The 26,577-nt window shown below is 41.1% G+C and overlaps 1 protein-coding gene across 14 annotated transcripts in view; it reads left to right on the top strand.

Annotated features, from left to right (window-relative positions):
* The window catches only part of AZIN1 (antizyme inhibitor 1), a 71,405-nt gene that overhangs the window by 5,878 nt on the left and 38,950 nt on the right, over positions 1-26,577 (top strand). For 10 of the 14 annotated variants that reach the window (XR_010597968.1, XR_010597967.1, XR_010597966.1 and 7 more), the window contains 2 exon segments: positions 1,300-1,437; positions 25,169-25,366. Coding sequence is in view for 6 of the 14 variants with exons in the window: in XM_065581959.1 (XP_065438031.1) it covers positions 25,265-25,366 (102 nt within the window). In the remaining 8 variants the exon portion in view is untranslated. 14 annotated transcript variants of the gene reach the window in all.

The following is a 26,577-nucleotide window of genomic DNA, read 5'->3' as shown; positions in this document are numbered from 1 at the left end:
TTAGTTTGGTTTATTTCAATTCACTTTGGAAGTGAATTAAACTAAACAGGATTAAATTCACTTTCAAGGTGAATTGAAATAAACCACACTAAGGCCACTTTAATTAAGAATGAATGTGTTCATGCAGTGGTTTAATACAGTTTAACTATGCCACTTTCACACCTTTAATTTGAATTAATTTTCTTTGCTGTCCCTCTGTAGATAAGACTTTAGTTTGACTTTTGGATCTGAATTTAATAGCTTTGCCCTTTAAGGGCCAATTAAATTGCCAGTTTCTTGATGCACAGACTCTGGCCTCCCCATAGCTCAAGGCCCCCAACTTTGCCCCCAGAATACATCCCCAACCACTCTCTGTTATGGGGGTGGGTGGGGAGGAAGTGAGAGCACTGTAGGAGGGCCTAGAAGATATGTACCCACTTGGGGGTAGGGGCTGATTAGAGCTGGGTAGAAATTGGGGAAATATGTTTTTGATTCTATGGGGACTTGTGGTGCATTCAGCATCTCTACTTAGATTAATTAAATGTGGTCTTTGAGAGAGAAACAAACCTGTAGTTCATCATAGGTGGGCCATCAGAACAGTGGTGCTCTTTGCACCATTTCTGACTCTGCTAATCCCCTCAAAAATGACTATTCAATTCCATGTGTACCACCTTATGACCATTACAGTCCCATACCTCCTTATGTCACTCCATACTAAAGTTTAATTCTCCACCATCTCCCTCACCCACGGATTGTTACGTTTTGTCCTTGTATCCACTGCCCGTGGTCCCAATTTCAATCATCACACATTGCTTTGACCTCTTGTGCTTCTCAGAGCCCCTTTGGGAGGGGATTGAGGCTCTCCTGAAGAATATGGCAGACGACCACTACTGTAGTGAGACTAGGGTGACCAGATGTCCCGATTTTATAGGGGTAGTCCTGATATTTGGGGCTTTTTCTTTTATAGGTGCCTATTAACCCCACCCACTGTCCCGATTTTTCATCCTTGCTATCTGGTCACCCTAAGTGAAACAGTAAGGGGAGGAGGCTCTAGGGAGGCATAAATGTCAAGAGGCCATAAGGTGGATAACATCCATTGATAGTTAAACATGTCACTGACAATTTGACTTCCTTATGTTCATTTGTGTGTGCACTCAGCTTTGAAAAATAGGCTCTGTAAATTATTGTTGTAGATTACTATAACAGGAGACAGCAGTCCATATTAAAAGTGCAGTTAAGAACAGAAGTTCCATGTTTGATAGTAAAGTGGTGTTTACTCCTAAGTTATCAATTTTATTTATCTATGTATTTTTCCTACAGGGCAAACTCTCTGATCAGGTTTACAACTATCCAGAAGGCCTAGGAGAAGTGCTTTATAGAGAACAGTTCGACTTCAACGCCGAGCCACCTTGGGAACCTAGCTGATGATAGTAGGGTTCCATCTCCTAACTTGTCCATGTAAGTCTTTTTTTACAGTTATGTAAGCAAGGAAACAACTTAGAGAAATGTGTAGGACACATCTATTCTCTTTTATAGATCCAGATACCTTGATAAATATTTAATTTACTTTGTTACAAGAGTTTTTAATGCGTGGAGAAATGTATGGAATCTTGGGCTATGAATCAAGAAAGCACTTAAATTTGTGCTGAAGTCTCTCCCTATTCAGGAAGAATGCTTAAGCATGTGTTTAAGTCCCACTGAAGTCAGATGCTTAAATGCTTTCCTGAATCACAGCTACATGCTACGGAAACTTTTAAAATAAAATGCTATGTTCATTTCCAATCTGTTTGACAATTGTAGTTCCGTTGTGCTAAGTTGGAGATCATAGCTATTTAGAATGTTAAATCATAATGTTTGGCACAGCACTATATGTTTTTAATGTTTTATATTTAAATAGTTAAATCTGCTATTGTAAACAGTCAGTATGGAATACTGCTCTAGAAGGGTGTGCCTCCCCAAAAGTCTGTCTGCATTATTTGCTAATTACCTTGCTACTTCCACAAATAGTTATAGTTCAATTAGAATAGAATCTTGAATTCTGTGCTGGACAGACATTATATACAAATTATAAACAGACTTAAAATTACAGTGGCAGGCTATGAAAGAAAGCAAAGACTTTGCTCTCCGATAATGAATGTCCATACCAGATCTTCCAATTCCATTACACTTTAATCTTAAATCATCAGAAGTGCATTAGTGACGAAATGTTCAGGTTTTAGTTATAGTAACTTTCTTAAAGTTGAAAAACCTAATTTCTTGGAAATCTAGAACTTATGCCAGTCACTTTTGAATCAATGTGTTGTTGTTGTTTTTTCCCCCAATGGCGGCCTTTAACTTGCAAGATCTTGCTCTGTATTTTGCACTTGTGTAGTCCCCTTTTGTATAATATTGTAAAACAATTGCTTAAGACGGCTTTCATAAGTCTTACTGTTTGTATAAGTGTAACCCTAAAAGTTAAGATGCTTTGATATTCTATACACGGTACCTTTATTTTTTTTCCTCAATTTGGCTCAAAGCAATATGCTGTATTGGTTTATTTGCTAATTGCTGTATAACTCTTAAGGGTGAGATTTCCAAAAGCACCCAAGCGAGTTAGGAACACTCAAGTGCTTTTGAAATCACCCCTTAGAGTTAAATGAGATACCAAAGTGACTGGTATTTATAATACAAATGGAATCCTATATTAAAAAACACTTTGGTGGGAGAGGTTGGGGGAACGACTTGGCTGATCATGACTCATAGCTTCGTTTTGTTGGGGTTATTTTTCTTCAAGCTTATATGAAAATTGTTTTGAATGAATCTAAATATGCTTACTTTTATGCTCCCCTTCTGAGAGATTGCTTCTCAAATTGAAAACTGCCTGGAACTATCTTGCTTGCTGTTCTGCAGATAACACTTATGATTACTGTAATGAAAGAGAGGTTTCTTTTCAGGGTTTTTTTTTTTTTTTTTTTTCCACTTTGAGTTTGACTGCACTTTGTACATGGTCAGTTCTCCTTGACAGATGGGCCTTTCACAGAAAGGATAAAGGAAGTACATTTAAAATGATGGGGAAAATGTCACTGCAGAATCAGAAGAATTGTCAGAGGGACTTGGGGGCGGGTGTAGTATAAAATTTTAAATTCATTTTGAAAACTGGATAGATATCCCTTTAAGTTGATCAGTTACAAAAGCTACTAGCCAAAATGTTTTAATGTTTAAGCCGCCTCCTTTTTTACTGGTGAATTAGCAGACATGGCATAGGGAATAGTGAAAATTGGTTTATCATAGAGCTTAAGAGGAACAAACTAGATGTGTCCCTGGATGTATTGTTTATAGTGATGTCTGTTTTGTGGTAGGAGCTGTTACTCTTCAAGTAGTATGATTATACGAGTTTAAGGAGATAAAAGCTTAATTTACTAGTGATGCAAGCAACAGCACACAAGTGTTAATCAGCCAATATACGCACATCTTGGGTGTGCTGAAGCACAGCAGTCCCTCAAACACAGCCAAGATGTGCTTAAATTAGCTGATTAATGTGCACCTTGGGAGTTTGTTCCACTTATAAAATGGTTTATTGAGGAAAAAGTCAATTAAGCATTTAAGCATAATTATTAATCTCTGTCACACAGACACACATAAAAATCTGCTTATGTCTGAGGGTGTGTTTATGTTCCCATTAAACCTGCTTCGCTCCCGTTTTTCTTCTTTCTCTCCCAGCTGATGGTGGCAAAGGAGGACCTGCTTGAGCTGTTTTCCTTTGAAACTACTATGATCCCATTCTCTTGCTTAGCTTTGCCTTGGTCTTTCAAGCCATGCTCCTGCTGAACAGCATATCTGGGCTAGCAAATATGGTTTGATCTACTTTAGAAAATCTGCTTTGTTTGCTGCCAGATCCAGCTGAATGGAGAGATGAAGGGAATTAGTAGGCAGTGGGGAAGCCATTTAACTTTTAGCCAGACCCACCTCTGTCAGGTGAAAGAAGCAGTGGTTCAAAGCTGTCTGAATTTTACAGCTCTTGCCTTCTCCGATCCCATCAACCACTTTTAATAAGATAATTTAAAATTAAAGATTATTCAATTTAAATCTTACATTTTCATATGAATAATTTTTAAAAGTGCTTGGCTATTACAGCGATCTTGTTGAAGAAACTTTGTAGTCCTGATGTGAATTGAAACATGTAATTTTCTTCCAATGAAGTCTCTTCTCCCACTCAGACTGCAGCTTTCATCCAAGCCATTTTTATAATCTTTTAAAAATGCAACCTTAGAATTGATTTTAAACCCTAGACTAAAGGCTTTCAATGGATACTACTTAAGTTAAATAACGCATGTAATAATGCATAATGACTGAGTGCACTTGGTTAAATTTATAAGGTCTGTCTCATGTATTTATATGGTTCCCATTGCTGTAGTATCTGAGCACCTCTCAATCTTCAGTAAATTTTAGTGGCCAAAGAATTATGGGAGAAACTTGGGCAAAACGTAAACAATTGATTTAACCTAAGCTTTGGATATTTGAAAGTCTTGGGTTCTTCAGTTACTGTTCAGAAATCCCTATTCAGGTATTGACTTTAAATCCTGATTGTAGTTTTGTCCGGTGAGCAGAGCTGAAACCACTTAACGAATTTATTCCTTTAAGTTCTTGCAGTCAGATTTTTTTCTTATGATGCATAATGGATGTAGTCACTTATGATTTATTAGATAGTCGACTGTAAGTTTTACTATATGTATGGTCCATAAGAACTGATCTGTAGTAAGGTTATTTTTGGCTTCACTCCTCACATGCCCAGTTGTAGAGCTACAGCTCAACTGCAAAACCAGAAAACGAACTGAGCTAAACATAAACATAAACAGCTCAGCGTTCCCACTGATTAGACTACTGAAGAAAGGGTAATCAGGGAGTAACTTTGCCAGCAGATGTTGTGAGAAGGGGGCGGGCGGGGAGGGAGAGGAGAGGAGGAATCAGACTTTTATAACTTTCCAGAAACCTGTGGGACCAGTGGTTTCTATTAACCTCTGATTTTTTGATATTGGTGACATCCCAGAGTGATGTATTCCTATAGACTTTAAGGCCAGAAGTGACCATCATGCTTGTCTAACCTGACCTCCTGCTCATCGCAGGCCACAGAACCTCACCGACCCACTCCAGTAACTCAGCCAGAGGTTATGGGGCTTTATAGAAATTGTCACATCTTGATTTAAAGATTTCAAGTTACAGAGAATCAACCATTTAATCTAGTTCAAACCAAGAAGTGACCTGTGCCCCATGCTGCAGAGGAAGTTGAACCCCCCCCAATCACACATACCCACCCCCCAGGTCTCTGCTAGTCTGACTAGGGATGAGAGGGGGGTGGATTCCTTCCTGTCCCTGAATATGATGATCATAAGACCCTGAGCATATGTGAGACCCACTAGCCAGATACCCGGGAAAGAATATTCTCTCGTAATTCAGAGCCTTTGCCATCTAATGTCCCATCTCCGGCCAATGCAGATATTTGCTACTAGCAGTCTTGGATGGGCCAAGTGCCGTTGCGGTCTACTTCATCTTGCCATTCCCTTCATAAACTTAGCAAGCTTCGTATTGAAATAAGTTAGGTTTTTTGCTCCTGCTGCTCCCCTTGGAAAGCTGTTCTAGAGCTGCACTCCTCTGCTCATTAGAAACCTTTGTCTAATTTCAGTCCTAAACTTGTTGATGGCCAGTTTATATCTGTTTGTTCTTGTGCCAACATTGGCCCTTAACTTAAATAACTCTTCTCCCTTGCTGATGTTTATCCCTCTGATTTATTTATAGAAAGCAATCATATCTCCTCTCAGCCTTCATTTTGTTAGGCTAAACAAGTTATGCTCCTTAAGTCTCCTCTTGTGAAGTAGGTTCTTCATTCCCATGGTCATCCTAGTAGCCCTTTTCTGCACCTGTTCCAACTTGAATTAATCTTTCTTAAACATGGGAGACCAGAATTGCACACAATATTCTGGATTAGGTCTCATCAGTGCCTTGTATAATAACTTTCCTGTCTCCTCTGGAAATACCGCTCCTGATGAATCCTAGGAGCATATTAGTTTTTTTCACAACTGCATCACATTGGTGGCTCGTACTTATCCTGTGATTGACCAATACACCCAGGTCTTTCTCCTTCTCTTCCTCCTCCTCCTCCTCCTGTCTCTTCGGACTAACATGTCCCCAGCTTATAGAAAAATTCTTGTTAGCCATAAGTGCATGACCTTTCACTTTGCACTATTAAATATCACCCTATTTCTATTACTCCAGTTTTCAAGATTATCCAAAACATCCTGTATGATATTCCAGTTTTCCTCTATATTGGCAATACCTCCCAACTGTCTCATCCGCAGATTTTATTAGCACACGCCCAATTTTTGTTGCAAGGACATGAATTAAAATGTTTATAGGATTTGGTCCCAAGATAGTTCCTTGAGGAATTCCACTAGTAACCTCCCTCCAGCTTGACATTTCACCTTTCTGCATGATCTATTGTAGTCTCCCCTTTAACCATTCCTTAGCCACCTTTTGATTCTCGTATTAATCTCCATCTTCTTCAATATAACTAGTTTTCTAGGTCGAACTGGATCAAATCCTTTACTGAAATCTAGGTAGATAAGATCTACTGCATTTCCTTTGTCTAGGAAATCTTATTTTAAAGAGAGAGCAAGTTTGTCTGGCATGATTTACCTTTTTAAACACACATTTCATCCCAATTACTGTTTGTTTCCGTCTTTAATTACTCTTTCAAAATTTGTTCTAAGACCTTACAGGCTTATTACTTTGACCCCAACTATATGCAGTTTCCAAGATCACTTTTTTCCCTTTCTTAAATGCAGGCATTGTATTTGCAGTTCCTCCAGTCATAGGTACAAGTTTATGGATTCATTAAAGATCCTTGCTATTAGGCTTGCAATTTCATGTGCTGCCACTTCTAATAACATTGGATGGAGATTATCTGGCCTGCCCAGTTTGGTCCCATTAAACTGTTTGGCTTCCATCTATGGTAATTTCTACTTCTATATCCTCATTCCCATTAGCCACCCTGCCACTGTCCCCAAGTGCCACATTATTCTTATTAAAAACAGAGGCAAAGTATTTAAGTGATAGACCATACCTACATTACCTTTAATCTCCACCCCATCTCTGTGTTTAGTGGTCCTACTTTTTTCATTGTTTTCTTTATATGGCTAAAATAACCTTTTACTATTGGTTTTAATTCCTTTTGCAAAGTCCAACTTTGCTTGGCTTTTGGCAGTTCTCACTTTTTCTCTACGCTTTCTGACCTCCAAGAAATAGCTTTCCTTGCTGATCCATCCCTCCTTCCATTCCTTGTAGGTTTCTTGCTTTCTCTCAATAATCTGGTGCTTGTTCATCCAGTTTGGTCCACAACCCTGCCTTATGAATTTTTCCCCTTGCTTGGGATGCAGGCTCCAGATACTATCTTCAACTTTGACTAAGTAATTCGAAGCCTCTTCCACATTCAGATCCTTGATTTCTTCAGTCCAGTCCACTTCCCTAACTAATTGCCTTCATTTTTTTTTTTTTAAGTTTTGAAATCAAGGGCCCTAGTTGCAGACCTGTTTATCCTTCCTTTTAGTTTAAACTGAATTGACTCAGGAATCACTCAAACCAAGGTTGAGTATCAGAGGGGTAGCCGTGTTAGTCGGAATCTGTAAAAAGCAACAGAGGGTCCTGTGGCACCTTTGAGACTAACAGAAGTATTGGGAGCATAAGCTTTCGTGGGTAAGAACCTCACTTCTTCAGATGCAAGTAATGGAAATCTCCAGAGGCAGGTATAAATCAGTATGGAGATAATGAGGTTAGCTCAATCAGGGAGGGTGAGGTGCTCTGCTAGCAGTTGAGGTGTGAACACCAAGAGGAGAAACTGCTTCTGTAGTTGGATAGCCATTCACAGTCTTTGTTTAATCCTGATCTGATGGTGTCAAATTTGCAAATGAAGGTTGTCCTCTGCAACCAGTTCTTCTATGAGGTCCTTGCTGCTTATTAAATATAAAATAGCGTCACCTTTTCTTAGTTCCGTGACTATTTAGTGGGAAAAAATGTCAGCTATCGCATCCAGGAATATCGGTTAAAAATATTAGAGGTCTCTATCCATATCCAAATCAGATCATGGGGTCTGTAGCAAACCTCAAGTGTTATCCCAGTGGAACCTCTTATATTTCTTCCCCAAAGTGACTTTGACCTGAACAGATTGTTTTCTGTTCCATCACTTCTAATTTCTTTATAATCTACCTCGTCATTAATATATACTATGCTACTCCACCACCTTTACTTTTCTTTCCTGAACAGTGCCTATGCTTCATACCTGTAATCGAGTCTTGACTATTATTCCACCATGTTTCTATTATCCCTATAATAGCCATATAATAACTTCTTCAGTAGTTCTAGCTCCTCCATTTTGTTACCCAGGCTCCTTGCATTGGTGTACAGACATCGTGATTGTTTCTGTTTGGTTTAACCCATATTTCTAACCTGATTTAGTAGTCATTTTACTTCCAGCATCTCCTACCTCACTGTTAGTGCCAGTACCAATGACAGTATCTTTTTATTTTGTTGTCCATTCTCCTACCCTCTGCTCCTTTCTCAATTGTTGTATTTTAATCAGTATTTTCCTCACTCAGTATTTTAACTCAGTAATTTAATTACATCACCGTCTCTAATTGTCTCCTCTGAGTTCCTAGTTTAAAGCTCTTTTAATCAGTTGTCAACCTCCATCCGAGAAGTCTATTTCCTGCCCTACTCCGGTGGAGTGTGTCCCATGCGAACAGTCTGTCCATGAATGCCTCTGTGGTCTAACATCCACAATCCCTTCTTATAGCACCACTTCCTGAGCCACAGTTGATCTTCATAATCTTCTCTCCCTTTCTGTCCTCCTCTAGCAACATGTAGAATCCCAATGAAGATCACCTGAGACTGTTTCTTTAAGCAGCTTCCCCAGCCTGGCATAGTCTCTCTTGATGTGTCCCAACAAGAATCTTGCTCTCACATTCCTTCCCATGGGAAGGACAATCAGTGGATTCTTTCCTGCTCCCACTAGGACTCTCTTCAGCCTCAGTCTACATCCCTGAGGATGGAGTGGAGGTTCAGGGTAATCTAGGCATGGCCCAATATCTAAACACATACTTTACCTCAGTCTTTAATGAGGAGCTTAGGGATAATGGTAGGATGACAAATGGGAATGAGGATATGGAGGTAGATGTTACCACATCCGTGGTAGAAGCCAAACTCTAACAGCTTAATGGGACTAAATCGGGAGCCCCAGATAATCTTCATCCGAGAACGTTAAAGGAACTGGCACATGAAATTGCAAGCCCGTTAGCAAGAATTTTTAATGAATCTGTAAACTCGGAGGTTGTACTGTATGACTGGAGAATTGTTAAAATAGTTCCTATTTTTAAGAAGGGGGAAAGAAAAGTGGTCCGGGTAACTACAGGCCTGTTAGTTTGACATCTGTAGTACGCAAGGTCTTGGAAAAAAATTTTGAAGGAGAAAGTAGTTAAGGACATTGAGGTCAGTGGTAATTGGGACAAAATACAACATGGTTTTACAAAAGGTAGATCATGCCAAACCAACCTGATCTCCTTCTTTGAGAAGGTAACAGATTTTTTTTTTTTTTAGACAAAGGAAATGCAGTGGATCTAATTTACCTTGATTTCAGTAAGGCATTTGATATGGTTCCACGTGGGGAATTATTAAATTGGAAAAGATGGGGCTCAATATGAAAATTGAAAGGTGGATAAGGAACTGGATAAAGGGGAGACTACAACGGGTCATACTGAAAGGTGAACTGTCAGGCTGGAGGGAGGTTACTAGTGGAGTTCTTCGGGGATCGGTTTGGGGACTAATCTTATTTAATCTTTTTATTACTGACCGTGGCACAAAAAGTGGGAGTGTGCTAATAAAGTTTGTGGATGACACAAAGCTGGGAGGTATTGCCAATACAGAGAAGGACTGGGATATCATACAGGAAGATCTGGATAACCTTGTAAACTGGACTAATAGCAATAGGATGAAACTTAATAGTGAAAAGTGCAAGGTCACGCATTTAGGGATTAATAACAAGAATTTTTTGTTATAAGCTAGGGACTCATCAGTTCGAAGTAACAGACGAGGAGAAGGACCTTGGAGTACTGGTCGATCACAGGATGACTATGAGCCACCAGTGTGATATGGCTCTGAAAAAAGCTAATGCGGTCTTGGGATGCATCAGGCGAGGTATTTCCAGTAGAGATAAGAAGGTGTTAGTACCATTATACAAGGCACTGGTGAAGCCTCATTTGGAATATTGTGTGCAGTTCTGGTCTCCCATATTTAAGAAGGATGGATTCAAACTGGAACAGGTACAGAGAAGGGCTACTAGGATCTTAGGAATGGAAAACCTGTCTTATGAAAGGTTTCAGAGTAGCAGCCGTGTTAGTCTGTATCCGCAAAAAGAACAGGAGTACTTGTGGCACCTTAGAGACTAACAAATTTATTAGAGCATAAGCTTTCGTGGACTACAGCATCCGAAGAAGTGGGCTGTAGTCCACGAAAGCTTATGCTCTAATAAATTTGTTAGTCTCTAAGGTGCCACAAGTACTCCTGTCTTATGAAAGGAGACCCAAAGAGCTCGGTTTGTTTAGCCTAACCAAAAGAAGGCTGAGGGGAGATAAGATTGCTCTCTATATCAGAGGGATAAATACCAGGGAGGGAGAGGAATTATTTAAGCTCAATACCAATGTGAACATAAGAACAAATGAATGTAAACTGGCCATTAGGAAGTTTAGACTTGAAATTAGACAAAGGTGTCTGACCATCAGAGGAGTGAAGTTCTGGAACAGCCTTCCAAGGGGAACAGTGGGGGCAAAAGACGTATCTGGCTTCAAGTCTATGCTCGATAAGTTTATGGAGGGGATGGTATGATGGGATAGCCTAATTTTAGCAATTAATTGATCTTTGACTACTAGCAGTAAATATGCCCAATGGCCTGTGATGGGATGTGATCTTCTCTTCCATCAGATCATTCAGGTGCTACTTCATACATACAAACAAAGCATCTTTCAGGTATTCTCTCTGCAGCTTCCATATCCACTCATTTTTGAGTCACTACCTCTGCTGCTTCTGTAGCTGTCATAGCCTTCCCTCCTAAGCTCCTATTAAGAGGGAGAAGGAAAAAATAACTCACATGCCCTTCCTCAAACTCATGTTTTCAGGTCTGTTTGCTGCCTCCTGTGATAGACTCCTGTAGCAAGATGAACTGGCAAACTTGAGGGAAGTGGAAAGGATTTTTTTAAAGTTATTTAAAACTGAAATACCTTAGGTAAAAATTTCGGCACTTCTCTGTAAGAGGAAATCTTCCCTAGCACTACCAGTCTTCATGTGGGAAAGGGTTTAGTTCTGAGTTTGTCTTCTCTTCTCCCTTTCCCTACTTCCTTCATCCTCAAAAATTACTCCACTGTTGTTGTACCATAGAAATCCAGGAGTGAGAACTCATCCAAGCATGGCTAGTTTAGCACTGTTTATGGATTGCTTTTGTGAGAATAGTAGCGTGAAACTGATATAAGCCAGATATTCTGGGGCTGCTGGGGAATTGGGGTGTGTTCTGGCACATCAGCACACTCACTATCTCCTCTGTGGCATTGTATACCACAAGGCAACTAGGAAAATGCAAGAATTCCACTTAGTCTAAGTTTTGTCTACATGGGGATGTTAAATCAGAATAACTACTTTGCCTTAAAGTGCATTGCATCCACACAACTGATTTCTAAACCAAATTTGGTGATTAAGTTGCAGTAAGTAATTCTCCTTAAAACAAGTGTAACTTCACCATGAGTTAGTTTGCTTGAAGTTTCTTGTGGACTCAGTCCTAACTATTCCACTTCTATCTATTCTGACTATTCCAACTACTATCCCAGAGTGGATTGCTTCACTTATAGATTCAGCTGTCTTTTATTTGTACTTGTGTGCTTTCCATTGCTTTGTCATCTTGACTGGATGTCACTTCTTTGTTTAAATGCTAGTGGACAGCTAGGAGTGTGTACCCCTTTTTTGATACAAGGTAGTAGTGAGTTTACATACCTATTATAGTAGACATACTGCCACCATACTTCCATGTGGACCCCTTCAGCGATCTTGGATTTGACTGCCATAAGAGAGCTTCATGTTCAGTTCCTGCTGGAGAAGAGTCACCAGAATGCAGACATGTACAAGATAATGTCAGAGCAAGTGAAGGCAAGGGACTGCTCCTTGAACTGGTACTAGTAACCGGTCAAAGCAAAGATCAAAGTACTTGAAGACAAGGAATAAGACCATGGATCATGCTGCCAGAGCCTGGCTATACTATGAAGAACTGGACTGCATGTTTTTCAAGTGAGATTACCACCAAATCAGAGAATATGGTAGGCAGTTCCACAAATAGCCCCCCGGCAACAGAGCAAACAGCCACTGAAACATGGCAAAATAAAGCAGATTGCTTGGGACTGCATATCTAGCTAATGTCTTCTTTCTCTCTCTTTCCTCCCCCTTCCCCCCCACCACCTCTTCTTTTGTACCAGTAGAGTGGAAGGGTGGTATTGTCCTGGCAATTAGCAGTGCTACATCCATTCAGAGTTTTCCCTATTGCCTTTTTGAATAAGATCCTTCTATGTCTCTTTTGACTTGCCTCTGAGTAACCTCCTCCAACAGAGGACAGCCTGCATGTGCAATTACTAATCTGTCCCCTACTCGCCAGAAAGCGCACAGCCTCTCATACCCATCTTACAGTTCAGCAGCCATCCCAATACCAGCTTTTCCACTGGATGCCCTTTCTATGCGGCAATAACTTGGAAAACTCAAAGGGCCCTTCCAAGGGGGAAGAGAAGGGAATGCCATTTCCAAAGTGTGGGGAAAGAAACATTTTTAGGGGTGGAGATTAGGTGTGGAATAATAAGTACTTGTGTGTGTTTCTCTCTGTCTGATCGAGATCGTCCCATCATCCTACCAGAGTGCCCTGAAGGCAGTGGAAAATGCTCCGAAAGCGACCCCTCCACCAAAGATCAAAATGGAGCATATAGCCCTGGAAAGGGACATGGTGTAGAGACAAACAGCTGCTCGAGTCCCTTTACTTAGAGGTCAAATACTGCACCCTACCCTTCCAATGGTCCTGCAAAATAGAGAACCCCTTACTGGACCTACCCTTTCACTTGCAGGACATTTGCACACTGTTCTTCCCTAGCGAGTGAATCCCCTACAGGAGTGTTTGAGCACACCTTAGGTTGGCCTTTCCCCGAGGCCATTCATCTTAAGTTCGTATTACAGTCTTGATTAATTGTTTTTGGTTTCATTAAAGAAGCAATGTAGGAGTGATGGCTTTAATTTAGTACATTCATTTTGGTACAGCTTGGCTGAAAAATTTCAGTGAGGCACAGCACAATCCATAAATGGCATAATATTCCTCCCCATCACTTCTTAATAAAATGAAACACACCTTGGTTTGTTTCTTGGTTACAGTATACTCCTTACCCCTAACAACTTCTGGCCTCAAAGTAAGAGCACAGTGCGTGCCTCACCTTGTTTCCTTGACCACTTGGGGCATGTTCAGCAGCACCCTTTCTGCCTGGTTTGAAAGTCTCGCCACATCCTGCTCCCACCCATCCTCCAGGCTCTCCTTTGTTCTTACAGATGTACAAAATATAGCAGGTGCTTATGATGAGGCACTTAATGATAAACATCCAGCCTTTTCATAAGGCACCACCCGCCTATCCTTCCTTCCAGACACACTCCACTGGCATTCTATACCTACTCCTGCTAAAATCAAACTACTCCTTTTTCATGTCCAAGTGTACAGTAAAAGACTTTGAGCCACAGAAGCAGAGGATAATCTCTGTCTCCCAGAATGACAGGAGGAACCATAACTCTGTGAATGTCTGTAGTAGTTGTGGAACAAACATTGCATTGCCTATTCCTGCAAGGAGGCCTGAATTTCTAAATATCCTGGCACTTATGGACCTACAGCCCCCTGCACATGAATACAGATGGTTCTTCCATGGTTATCAACCAGGTCCTGCAGCAGCATGGAGAAATGCCCCTTCCTGTTGATAATCTTTGTTTTGGTGTGGGAGGGGCAAAAAATAAGCAGGTGGATCCCATTGATAGCCCCTATGCAATGCAGGAGCCCCATCTATGCAAAGTCATCAAACTCCTGTGCCTTGCCAAGATTCATTACATGGCACAGCAGCACCCTCATAGCATTGGAAACTTCATCAGAACAGCCCCAACAGTTGAACTGCCAACATCAAACTGGTTAACTACTGACCTGTTTGCAATCAGGGAGGGTTAGCTTCCAGAAGGTGATGGCCACATGCTTCTCCACGGTGAGGGGAGCTCTTAATATTGGTGGTCTGCTGCTCCAGCAGCTCTGGGGCAAGCTCTGTACAGATCTTTAGGAAAGTGGCCTTTCTCACTGTGAAGTTCTGCAGCCACTGCTGGTCATCTCAGTTCTCCATCAATATCTCATCCCACCAGTAGTCACTGGGAGTTAGCTGAAATGAGAAGCAGCACTCCACCAAGTAAAGCTGCTCTATATAAATGCTGTGCAGAACTAAACTGCTTAATTTTAATCCTCCTGCTCTCTTAGCTGTATTGCTGCATCATCAAAAGCCCTATGAAACTGCAGACCCGAATCCATCTGTCGGCACAGCTCCAAGTGCATGTGTATCATCCTGTTTGTATTGACTGTCATGGCACAGGGATTCATCTGAGCTGCCTGACAAATTGGAAAATGACACTGGCAAAATTAATGGATGCTGGGATGGCGCCCTGGTCTAATGGCACTTACTGACTCAACAGAATAGCTCCTCGGATATATTCGGTCATATGTGCTGCCTTTAGTGGCAATATTTTAACGGTTTTTTACTTGTTAGCCTTGCAGAACTAATGCAGCTAGTGATGTAAGATCAATTCTCTTCCTCTTAGTGCATCAGAAGACTTGTTTGCTAAATTTGCAATCTTTTACCCTTGTAATTCCCCTGAAGACAATGGAGTTGAAAGTTGTTACTGAGAACCTAGCTTAGCCTGCAAAGCCCCTGATACTGATTACAGTGCATCAGAAAACTTACACCAGAATGCTTTTCTGACCAAGAAAAGTCCTGTTTGCCAAACTGAAACTTTCTGTGGAAGTTTCAGCTTTGCTGAAAACTTTTGGTTTTTCTGTTAGGAAAATCAAAATGACAGTTCCCTGGCTTTAGGCCTCAAAGGCTTTTGCCAATTTAAATTTCTCTGAGTGAAATTGATAAAAGCTTTCCAGGACAGGTGCCAAGGCTGAGCACCCTGACTTGGTCTCTCAAACTTCCCCCTCTCTCCCAGCTATGGCAGAGACTATCATTTTGCCTCTCTGCCCCTGGAGCTAGAGGGGAGGCTCTGTGGCCCTGGCTCTCTGCCTCTCTGGCAGCCCAGCTGTAAGGCTTGTCAATTTCATTTGTAAGGAAGCTGAAGACCGGAAACTGAAATTCCAGTTTGGTTATCCCAAAATGGATTTTTTTTTCTTGAAACATTTTCCTGTGAATTTTTTTGCGTTTTTGACCATTTTGTTGTGGTTCAGGATGATTCTTCCCCCCCCCCCCAAAAAAAAACATTTTTTTTGGGGGGGGGGTTCTATTTTCCAGCTAGCTTTTATGGTGATGTATATCAAAGCAGGAAACCACCTTAGCTTTTTTTAGAACATAGGCTGCATATCCAGTGCTGTCAGTTTAAAAAATACACTGTAAACTAAGGCGTTTGTTATGGACACTCAGCTACACTAAACCAATATTTGGTTTGAATCGCTTTTCAAAGCAAAACTGAATTTTAACTTTTTTGGCTTTCAGATATTTGTATTTTAACAGCAGTATTTAAGTATTTTAAATTAAGATATATTTTTAATTGAAAGTTTTTAATCTAGGGATCCACTGTTACATCCCCAGGCTCTTCATGGTTTAACATGTACATCAAAGGTAGCAATTACATGGCTATGTGGCTGTCTTTCATAGTACTCAGTTGATGGTAGTTGGGTCTGCCTTAAAAGATATTGCCTGGAGCTTGATGAAGAGTGACACTTGTAGGGCAAGGAGGGTATTGTTACTACCAGCACATTACATTTGTGTGACTTATGGTAATTTAACATTCCAAGCAAAACTTTCACTTCATAGTTTGGAATGGTGGTTTCTGCCCAAGTTGTTCAGAGTGAGGTGCAGGAAAAGATTAAAAGTAAGTACTAAACCCATTTCCTCCCTCTGTTTGTCATTTTGCCCCCCCTCCAGATATCTTGTCATCTTTGATTCCATCTAATTGAGTTATGGGGCAGAAGGAGAAGGGATCTGAAGAAATCTCTCCACTGAGCTTAGCCTGTAATAAAAGGGAAAGATTTAGGTTTATACTAAACATCACCAACACCTTGATTAAATTTGAAAATCCTAGCCTGTATTGTCAAAATATGAAACAGTTGGCCTAACTCTGCTCTCACTGAAGTCAATGGTTGACTTTAATGGGAGCAGAGTTAGACCAAGGCTGAGAGCTTTAGAAAATGCATATGTACAGTAACCCTTGACAAAATCAGATTTTTTTCTAAATCCTAAAATGAAGAGCCAGCTTGAGTGTTGGACAGATGTGTACCTCCAAGGCTACTGAAACCCAACAGCTGAAGCAATGTTCTCTCTAATCGTCCTCCATAGAAGGATCAGTGCAGCAGAGAATCCACTTGCCTGCCCGCTGTGTAGGGCTGCTGCAAAGCTATATGCCACATGAGGAGTGAGCAGCTCCTGGAAACTTGCCTCTTTTCCAAACAAATAGACATCTGTTCTACTGCCTGAGGAGCCTCTGCACCTGTGAAGGAGAAGGGATGGATTTTCTGTATTTAATTTTTTCTTTAAATACACTTTAAAGGTAGAATGCCTAATTGTATATAAAATGTTAATTAACTGCTCATTCCTAAAAGTCCCTTTATTTTTGCCTCCTGCCTTTACAGTAATTAGTGAGTTTTCATTTTCAGAATTCAGTGGTTTTACTCAAGCTTAACTCAAAGCAGAGATGATGCACTCTAATTTTTAAAAACTAGCCCATTTTGTAGTACTAGACAGATAATTTAGAAAAACTTTGGGAAATTTGAGCAATTTAAAAATTAATGTACTAACCTGAGAATGAATAAAAGCCCTCTTGCTCCTATTTGTGCTGAATTTCATCAGTTGTCTAAACATGCAGCTTCTTTTTCAAGTAGTGTCCTTGTGGGTGCTCCGCTATAGGTGTATGTGCACCTCTGATTGGAAATTTTAGGTTGCAGTGTCAGTTCAGCCCCCATATGCGCTCTCCATCCCTCATGGTGTGCCTCGAGTCTCCCTAGCACTGCTCAGATGAACACACTCTTCCTCCCCCCCCCCCCCCCCCCCCCCCCCCCCCCAGTTCCTTCTTGCCTGCCTTTGGCCTCAGCGAACAGTTGTCCCTTTCTTATCTGTTATTAGCATAAGTAGTGGTTGTTTTTGTTTTCCTTAATAGTTAGCGTGTTTCCTTTTTACCCCGTTGGGATTTTTCAAGGAAGGAAGGAAAACAAACTTCAGTTTCCCTGCCCTGTCTGGGGGTATTTCTCTCTTCTCTTCTCTCTCCCCCCCCCCCCCCCCCCCCCCGGCATTTAGAAGACACTAAGTTTTTTTCAGTTTAAAAAAAAAAAGAGAAAAGAAAGGAAAAGAACTTTCTTCTTCATTTCTTACTGCTAGAGTATGGTGCCTCCCTCTGCCATCTTGCAAGAGCCAGGGGCTGAAGTTAAAACTCCTCCTTATGGAGAAGGCACTTCACCCTCCAGAGGGCTCTGGTGCTGACCCTGGATCACCTCCAGAGCCTTCAACTTCAAAGGGGGTAGAATTGTGGAAAAACAGATTTCCCCCCATAAAAGCTTGTGGAAAAAGGGGCTCCAAACCCCAACACTGAGTTGGCCAGCCAGAGGGGTTCTGTAGTGTGATTGACCATCTTGGTACCAGCAGCTCCGAAGTACAGTACCCAAAAACATCAGGGTGCCTCTGCTGTGAGCTCTGCTGCACCACCTAGAGACGCCAGTCCTTTAAACTCTTCCTTTCACTTGCGGAAAGATCCAAAGGCTCCACAATACCATAAGAACATAAGAGCGGCCATACTGGGTCAGACCAAAGGTCCATCTAGCCCAGGATCCTGTCTTTGACAGTGGCCAATGCCAGGTGCCCCAGAGGGAATGAACAGAACAGGTAATCAAGTGATCCATCCTGTTGCTCATTCCCAGCTTCTGGCAAACAGAGGCTAGGAGAACCATCCCTGCCCATCCTGCCTAATAGCCATTGATGGATCTATCCTCCATGAACATATCTAGTTCTTTTTTGAACACTGTTCTAGTCTTGGACTTCACAACATCCTCTGGCAAGGAGTTCCACAGGTTGACTGCATTGTATGAAAAAATACTTCCTTTTGTTTGTTTTAAACCTGATGCCTGTTAATTTCATTTGGTGACCCCACTGTTATGAGTAAATAACACTTCCTTATGTATTTCTCTACACCAATCATAATTTTATAGACCTCAATCATATTCTCTCTCCCCCCGCCCCCCCGTCTCTTTTCAAAGCTGAAAAGTCCCAGTTCCATACCCCTAATTGTTGTTGTTGTTGCCATTTTTGGAACCTTTTCCTATTCCAATTCCAATATATCTTTTTTTGAGATGAGGCGACCACATCTGCATGCAGTATTTCAAGATGTGGGCATACCATAGAAATCAGAACTGGAAGGGACCTTGAGAGGTCATCTGGTCCAGTCCCCTGCACTCAGGGCAGGACTAAGTATTGTCTAGACCAACTCTGACAGGTGTTTGTCCAACCTGCTCTTAAAAATCCCCAATGATTTGAGATTCCACCACCCTTCATAGGCAATTTATTCCAGTGCTTAACCATTCTGATAGGAAGTTTTTCCTAATGTCCAACCTAAACAGCCCTTGCTGCAATTTAAGCCCATTGTTTCTTGTCCTATCTTCAGAGGTTAAGAACAACAATTTTTCTCCCTCTTCTTTGTAACCTTTTTATGTACTTGAAAACTATCATGTTCCCCCTCAGTCTTCTCTTCTCCAAACTATCTTCCCTCATAGGTCATGTATTCTAGACCTTTAATCATTTTTGTTGCGCTTCTCTGGACTTTCTCTAATTTGTCCACATCTTTCCTGAAATGTGGCACCCAGTACTGGTCAAAATACTGAGGCCTAATGAGTGCGGATTAGAGCAGAAGAATTATTTATCGTGCCTTGCTTACAATACTCCTGTTAATACATCCTAGAATTATTTTTTTGCAACAGTGTTACACTGTTGACTCATATTTAGCTTGTGATCCACTATGACACCCAGATCTTTCTGCAGTACTCCTTCCTAGGCAGTCATTTCCCATTTTGTATGTATGCAACTGATTGTTCCTTCCTAAATGGAGTACTTTGCATTTGTCCTTATTGAATTTCATCCTGTTTACTTCAGACCATTTCTCCAGTTTGTCCAGATCATTTTGAATTTTAATCCTATCCTCCAAAGCACTTGCAACCCCTCCCAGCTTGGTATTGTCCACAAACTTTATAAATGTACTCTCTATGCCATTATCTAAATCCTTGATGAAGATATTGAACAGAACCGATCTCTGCGGGACCCCACTCATTATGCCCTTCCAGCATGACTGTGAACCACTGATAACTACTCTCTGGGAATGATTTTCCAACCAGTTATGCACCCATCTTCATAGAGGCTCCATCTAGGTTGTATTTCCTAATTTTGTTTATGAGAAGGTCATGCGAGACAGTATCAAAAGCCTTACTAAAGTCAAGATCTACCACATCTACTGATTTCCCCCTCTATCCACAAGGCTTGTTACCCTGGTAAAGAAAGCCATCAGGTTGGTTTGACACAGTTTGTTTTTGAGAAATCCATGCTGTTACTTATCACCTTAGTTTTGTCTTCTAGGTGTTTGCAAATTGATTTAATTATTTGCTCCATTATCTTTCTGAGTACAGAAGTTAAGATGACTGGTCTGTAATTCCCTAGCTTGTCCTTATTTCCCTTTTTATAGATGGGCAAATATAGGGCCCTTTTCCAGTTTTCTGGAATGTCTCCCATCTTCCGTGACTCTTCAAAGATAATTGCTAATGGCTCAGATATCTCCTCCATCAGCTCCTTGAGTATTCTAGGATGCATATCATCAGGCCCTGGTGATTTGAAGACCTCTAACTTGTCGAAGTAATTTTTAACTTGTTCTTTCCCTATTTTAGACACTGATCCTACCTCATTTTCACTAGCATTCACTATTTTAATGTCCGATCGCCACCAACCTTCTTGGATTTGTATAGAGGCAATATGATATTTTCTGTCTTATTATCTGTCCCTTTCTTAATGATTCCCAACACTCTGGTCACTTTTTTGACAGCTGCTGTACATTGAGTGGATGTTTTCAGAGAACTATCCACAATGACTCCACGATCTTTCCTGAGTGGTAACAGCTAATTTAGACCCCATCATTTTATGTGTGTGGTTGGGATTGTCTTCCAATGTGCATATTAGCTCAGACTATCCAAATGGGTTTTGGGTTGCATTAATCACTGTTATCAGGGGCGCAAACTGTTGCCTGTGTCCGGAATCCTTATGCACTCCACAATTTTTACCGTGGTGGCATTCCTTAAAAATGGCCCTATTTTGGAAATCTGTGGAAGTGCGACTTGGGCCTCTGTTCACACTTTCACAGAACAGTATGCAATCACTGGAGATTTGGCCTTTGATGCCATCTTGGACTCTACAGTACTCTGTAGTAACAGACTCCACTTCAAAGTCCCAGCCCTCCATGGGAGATACTGCTGTGAAGTCACCTACAGTGGAACACACATAGAGGGACACCTCTTGAACAGTCAAACACTAGTTTTGCCTTAAATTGTAGTACACCTCTACCTTGATATAACGCAACATGAATTCAGATATAATGCAGTAAAGCAGCGCTCGGGGCCGGGGGGGGAGGGGTGCTACGCATACTGGTGGATCAAAGCAAGTTCGATATAAGGTGGTTTCACCTAAAACGCAGTAAGATTTTTTTTTTTTATTTTTTTTTTGGCTCCTAAGGACAGCGTTATATCGAGGTAGAGGTGTGCTAGGCTCACTTCCATTGCGGTCATTTCTTATTTTCCATCTTTTTAACTCCTGTTATAATTTGTCCTCTCTTTTGTCCATCAGTCCCTGAAAAGATTCCAGAACTACACCAAATTTAATAAAACGAAGATTTGAGCTAGTCTTCCCAGTGTTGTTTTGTTGTAACTGCTGCCTGCGGTCTGAAGATTGGGTTCATGGGCTCCTCCCTAGGACACCGGCTAGCTGTCAAGTCCAGGATATTCCTGGAGTGTTTAAAACGTTATTGCATTGTGCATAGTATCTATGTAAACAGTACTCTGGTGTTCCGTATTGGTGTCACTGATTCCAAACCAAATGTGCTGAGGTTAAAAGTAAATTTTTAATTGCCAAACATACAAACTCAACCTGATCTGATAGACATCTCCACTGTCTTTCTGGTTCACATCACTTGTAGTGAGGTTTCTACAGCTAAGAACTTTGTAAATAATTCTGTTGATGCTAATCAGGGGATCCATCTCCCTCTCCTGTAGTTGTTTTAGCCCTGCAGGCCTCTCGAAAGTACAATTCTCAGATAAGCTAGATGTATAAGGGCAGGTATGCCAGATAAGGTAGTTTTTTTTTTTTTTTTTTTTTTTTTTTTTCCTAAGGCACTTTTCTGACCATATAGTTTTAAAATGAATCAAGCTGGAGCCCCCCAGCATGAATCAAGGCCCCAGGATTTGTTTCCATACACCAGATTAAAATGCAGAATTGCATATTAGTTGTCCATCTCGAAGATGGCCTGAGATACCAGCAGTATTATTTTCCATAACCTTACTAAACAGGATTAACTTAAAATTAGTTTTACATTTCATTTCTGAGTATCCTTTTGGGGGAAAGGGTGAAGTTGTAACTGCTTCATTGTAGTACAGTGTACTCCTGAGAGAATTCTGTGCCAAAAAAATAAAAATTCTGCACACAGTATTTTAAAATGCTGTACATTTTATTTGTCAATAAATAAATGTGAAGGCTCCAACATGGCATTGGGGAGCACAGGCTACTGACAGCATGGAGATGGGAGATCACCCTGCAGCCCTGTCCCCTCCTCACTAGGTCATGGACTTGGTGGTGAGCCTGCACCGCCCCAGAAACACTCCGGGACCCTGCCCCTCCATGCCAGGTGCGGTAGGGGTAGGCAGGAAGACTCAGCCCAGCTGGATGCAAGTGTGAGGGGATCCAGGTGTGGAGAACTCTGGGTGTAGGTGTCTTGGTGGGGGTTCTAGGTGTCGGGGGATCTGGATGCAGATCTGGGGTGGAGTTTGTCAGAGTGGGGCTTTGAGTGTAGGGGCAGTTTGGATGCAGGGGGTGAGGGTCCAGATGCTGAGTGGGCTTGGGTGCAGGGGGGCTCCAGCTGCAGAATGTGAGGCTCATTGGGGTGGGGGTGCAGGGGGCTCTGTGGGGGGAAATGGATTGGGGTTGGGCAGATGGGGGAGCAGCTCCCTATACAGTGATGCTTCCCCTCTTGGACTGAGAAGCGGGGGAAGTGGGAGGTGTGGGGGTCTGACCCAGCCCTGGCTGCTCCTTGCAGGGGAAGAGGAAGTCCCATTCTCCCAAGCCAAGCCAGGATTAACAGCTGAGCCTGGCACAGGGTAGGAGCCACTTGCTGGAGCAGCCTGGCCGCCCCCAGATTTACCTCTCAGCTGGCTGCTCTGGGCACGCAGAACAACACACCCGCGCTGCGCGGGGAAGTGGAACATGACGACTTTTGCGGATTCCCGTTGCTTCCCCCTCAGTCATTTTTCATCAGGGAAGCAAAGAAATCTGCGGGGACATGAATTCTGCGCATGTGCGGTGGTGCAGAATTCCCCCAGGAATAGTACAGTGGTCTTCAAGCCATCTGAAGTCCTAGTTATCTTACTAACTTTTGGAAACACAGCCATGATTTATGGTGGTTTGGGTTATTTTTAACCCCTTGATAGAAATATAGCTTTTTGTGCTTTACTTAGGACCCCAAATATAGGAAAATGCTGATCTTTGAAACAATAGGTTCTTTTCATTTGGTTATTGCAACTTCTGTACAATTGTTCGCAGAACTGTTGTTAAAATCTACAAAGCTTTTATTTCAAAGCAAAGTAACATATCTTTCTAGTAAGCTCACAGCTTTTTCCTAATCAGTGTGACCTCTTCAACCAGAGATTTTGAGGAATATCCACAATGTTTATATAAAAATGGTAGCTAGACAATTTTTATAAGCTCCAGTCTGGGATCTGGACAGTTAATCTTTAAAATCTCAAAGGGTTCTAACAGAACTAGTTTTAAGCAGGATTAAATGAGTTCAGCCTATTAAGCAAGTAAAACTGATGGAATGATCCAGTCAGCAACTGGTAGTTCTCAGCCATGTGCACATTTTTATGTGAAATTACTTGGCCTTATGTCACATATCCCCATATTAATACTTTGCGTATATTTAATAAAAGTTTTAGTTATTCAGGGGTCTTCTTGAACCAAATTGTCACTCTGTTGAATTGAATTGTTGCACCTTGTTCAGAAAAAAACTTTTAACGGTCAATACGGACTTTGTTATTAAACACGACAAATGAATTGAAACTTGGCTATGAATATATTTAGAAATACATATATTTGCATGTTTCTTACATAAGCGATTTATTTTGAAGTCTATCACTATTAATCTCAACATAGCAAACACAACAAATGAGTTTTAAAACATGCAGTAATAGCTCTTATACAATTTCAAAGCTTCTTAAATAACTGCTTTTCACTGATCTTATCTCCATTCTATTTATCTTTAGCTCTTCTGAAATAGAGATGTGAAAGACAGTATATAAAGTTAGACTGGCACAAAGTCAAGTATTTTTTCCATCCTGGATTTAATATGCATAAAATGGGTATGCATTTGTATTTTATAAATTCAAAACAAAACTGTGAACTGAAAATATAAGAACAGCCTAACAAATCTCAATGCTAGCATGTTTCCAATAGACTCAAGGCTTCCTTGCAGATAAGGCATCTACAAATAAGGGCTTGTCTACACTTAAAACGCTGCAGTAGCACTGCTGTAGCACTTCAGTGAGGATGCTACCTTTGCCAGTGGGAGGGATTCTTCTGTCAGTGTAGATACTCCACCTCCCCAAGAGGCAGTTGCCAGGATTCTCCCATTGACCTGGCATTTTCTACGCCAGTGGTTAGGTTGGTTTAACTGCATTGCTCAGGATTATAGATTTTTCATGCCCATGAGCAACATAGTTATACCAAGCTAATTTTCTCCTTTAGACCAGGCCTCAGCAAGAAGCATACTGTTGAAAGCCTTGGTATACACATCTGTCTCCAAACATAAGGAATAACACAGAAGTTGCTGCTATTAAGACGATAAAGAACATCCAGTGCTGATGGCACTCAGGACGTTGAACTATGCTTCCACACACAAGGTGGATGAGGTAATATATTTTATTGGACCAACTTCTGTTGATGAAAGAGACATACTTTCAAGGCGCACACAGCTCTGCACAGATCAAAAGCTTGTCTTTTTCACCAACAGAAGTTGGCCCAATAAAAGAGATTACCTCACCCAACTTGTCTCTAATATCCTGGGACCAACATGGCTACAACAATACTACAAACAAGCTTTCACCCACCCATGTTTTGGGTTTATGGTTTGAGTATTTTTAATCATTTGTATAATCCAGAGCAGTACATTTTGAATCCCTGTTGGAAAACTCAAATAAATGTGTCCAGCCTGAGACCCTTACCAAGAACAGGACTTTCATATGAACCATTTCAGCCATTTGAATAGTAGTAAGGGTAGTGCCTTTCCAGTAGAAAATGACAGTTGACTCATCTCAAAGTTTAGCATCAGTTTAAGGCAGTTTTATTCTATTTTACTCCAAGAATTAGTAAAATTGTGTATCTTGGTGCAGGACTCACGATCTCTTGATCCAAGGTAAGTGAAGGGAGCAGAGCAGAAAGCTTCATTTAACAAGTGTCTTATCATTTGCAGCACACCAAAAATGGAAGGTCCTTTGTAAATTTAAATAGAACCGTTGGGGAATGATGTGTGCTGTTTATCAACTGGTTTATTTTACCATTTTTTTCCTGTTGTGCAGTTTGTTGCATAATTTAAGGACCTGGATCTAAGGCTTGGCGGCCTGTCCCTTGTGTTTCTTGGTTTATGACTGTCGGCTTTGCGGAATACGGCTGAGATGAAAGGATTTCTTGAGGATGCAAACTACTCCATTGGCCTGCTGGATGAAGGAGCAACTCTTGGAGATGTTATTGACAACTATGTTTATGAACATACACTTGTAAGTATTCGATACCCAAGCCCTTCTAGTTTAACTGAATTAATTTTCATTTATAATTTGCTGGTATTTAAATTCTTCAATTCCTAGTCTCAAATTAAGTCTGACTAGCAAGTGTATTGTAGGCAAGATGGCAATGACACATACAGCTAAGGTTGCCTAACATTTTTAATTATAAACCCCTTTCCAATTGCTTAACTTTGCCAAATTTTAACCATTTGGGCTGAAATTTTTCCATGTTTGCTCTCTGCCTTGCTGAATTTTGTTGGCAATGTTTGAGCAAAAACTGGTCAGCCACTTCCAAAAATGAGGTTGTGGGGGAAATATCTTTGCCAATGTTAAACAAATAAAATTATCCTGCTGCTCTTATGAAGAGCTTTAGCATCTATGGGATTTGGAGCAGCGACCTGAAGTTTGGCCAGTAGATAGTACTGGGTTAGAGAAGTGTCTTTTTACTGCCCCCATGAAAATTTGCCCAGAGTTGGCTGATTCATAAGCCTCTGAAAGGAATCATTTGCACATGTGCAGAGATTGTTTGGGTCTTCCTGTTAAAAATTTCTATATTCCATCTGCACTGAGTACCCCCACTAGTTCCACAGAGCTCTTCTCTGCATATGCTAAGTGCACTGTTTATGCTCCCAGTTCCCAACGAGCCTCCTACGTGCTAGGAACAGAGGGGGTGGGAGAACAACAGCAGCTACTCTTTCAGCCTAGAGGAAGGTACGCTGCATTGGGAGCCAGGAGGAGACCATGAGTTCTAGGCTTGGATCTTTTACTGACTGGTTTTATTAATTCTGTGATGTCAGACTTTTTTTTATTGAGCAAGGTCTCTCACCCCTATCTTAAGAAGCAGGCAAACAGCATAAAGGGGTAATGGAAGGGTTGCACAAGGCCATCTGTGGCAGAGCTCAGAATAGAACCCCTGTTCTTTAATATGCCATACCTAAGCGTTAACCAGGTTGCACAGGTGACCTGGCATTTCCTAACTTTTGAGTGCTTGACTTTAGAACCTTAATGTACTTTTAGTATAGACTCTTGTATAGAATTGTAATTATAATCTTGATGCCTCAGATAGATGGGGGAAAGAACCCTCAAATCATGTCAAACCAACCTAATACCCTGTCAGAGAAGGGTAACAGGGTTTGTGGAGGGGGGAAGCAGTAAATGTCATATCTCGACTTCAGTAAGACTTTTGATACTATCTCACATGATCT

This window comes from Chrysemys picta, chromosome 2 (assembly GCF_011386835.1).
Source record: "Chrysemys picta bellii isolate R12L10 chromosome 2, ASM1138683v2, whole genome shotgun sequence".
NCBI classification, from domain to species: Eukaryota; Metazoa; Chordata; order Testudines; family Emydidae; genus Chrysemys; species Chrysemys picta.
Note: the sequence above shows the minus strand (reverse complement) of the source record. Positions and strands in the feature narration are given on the sequence as shown.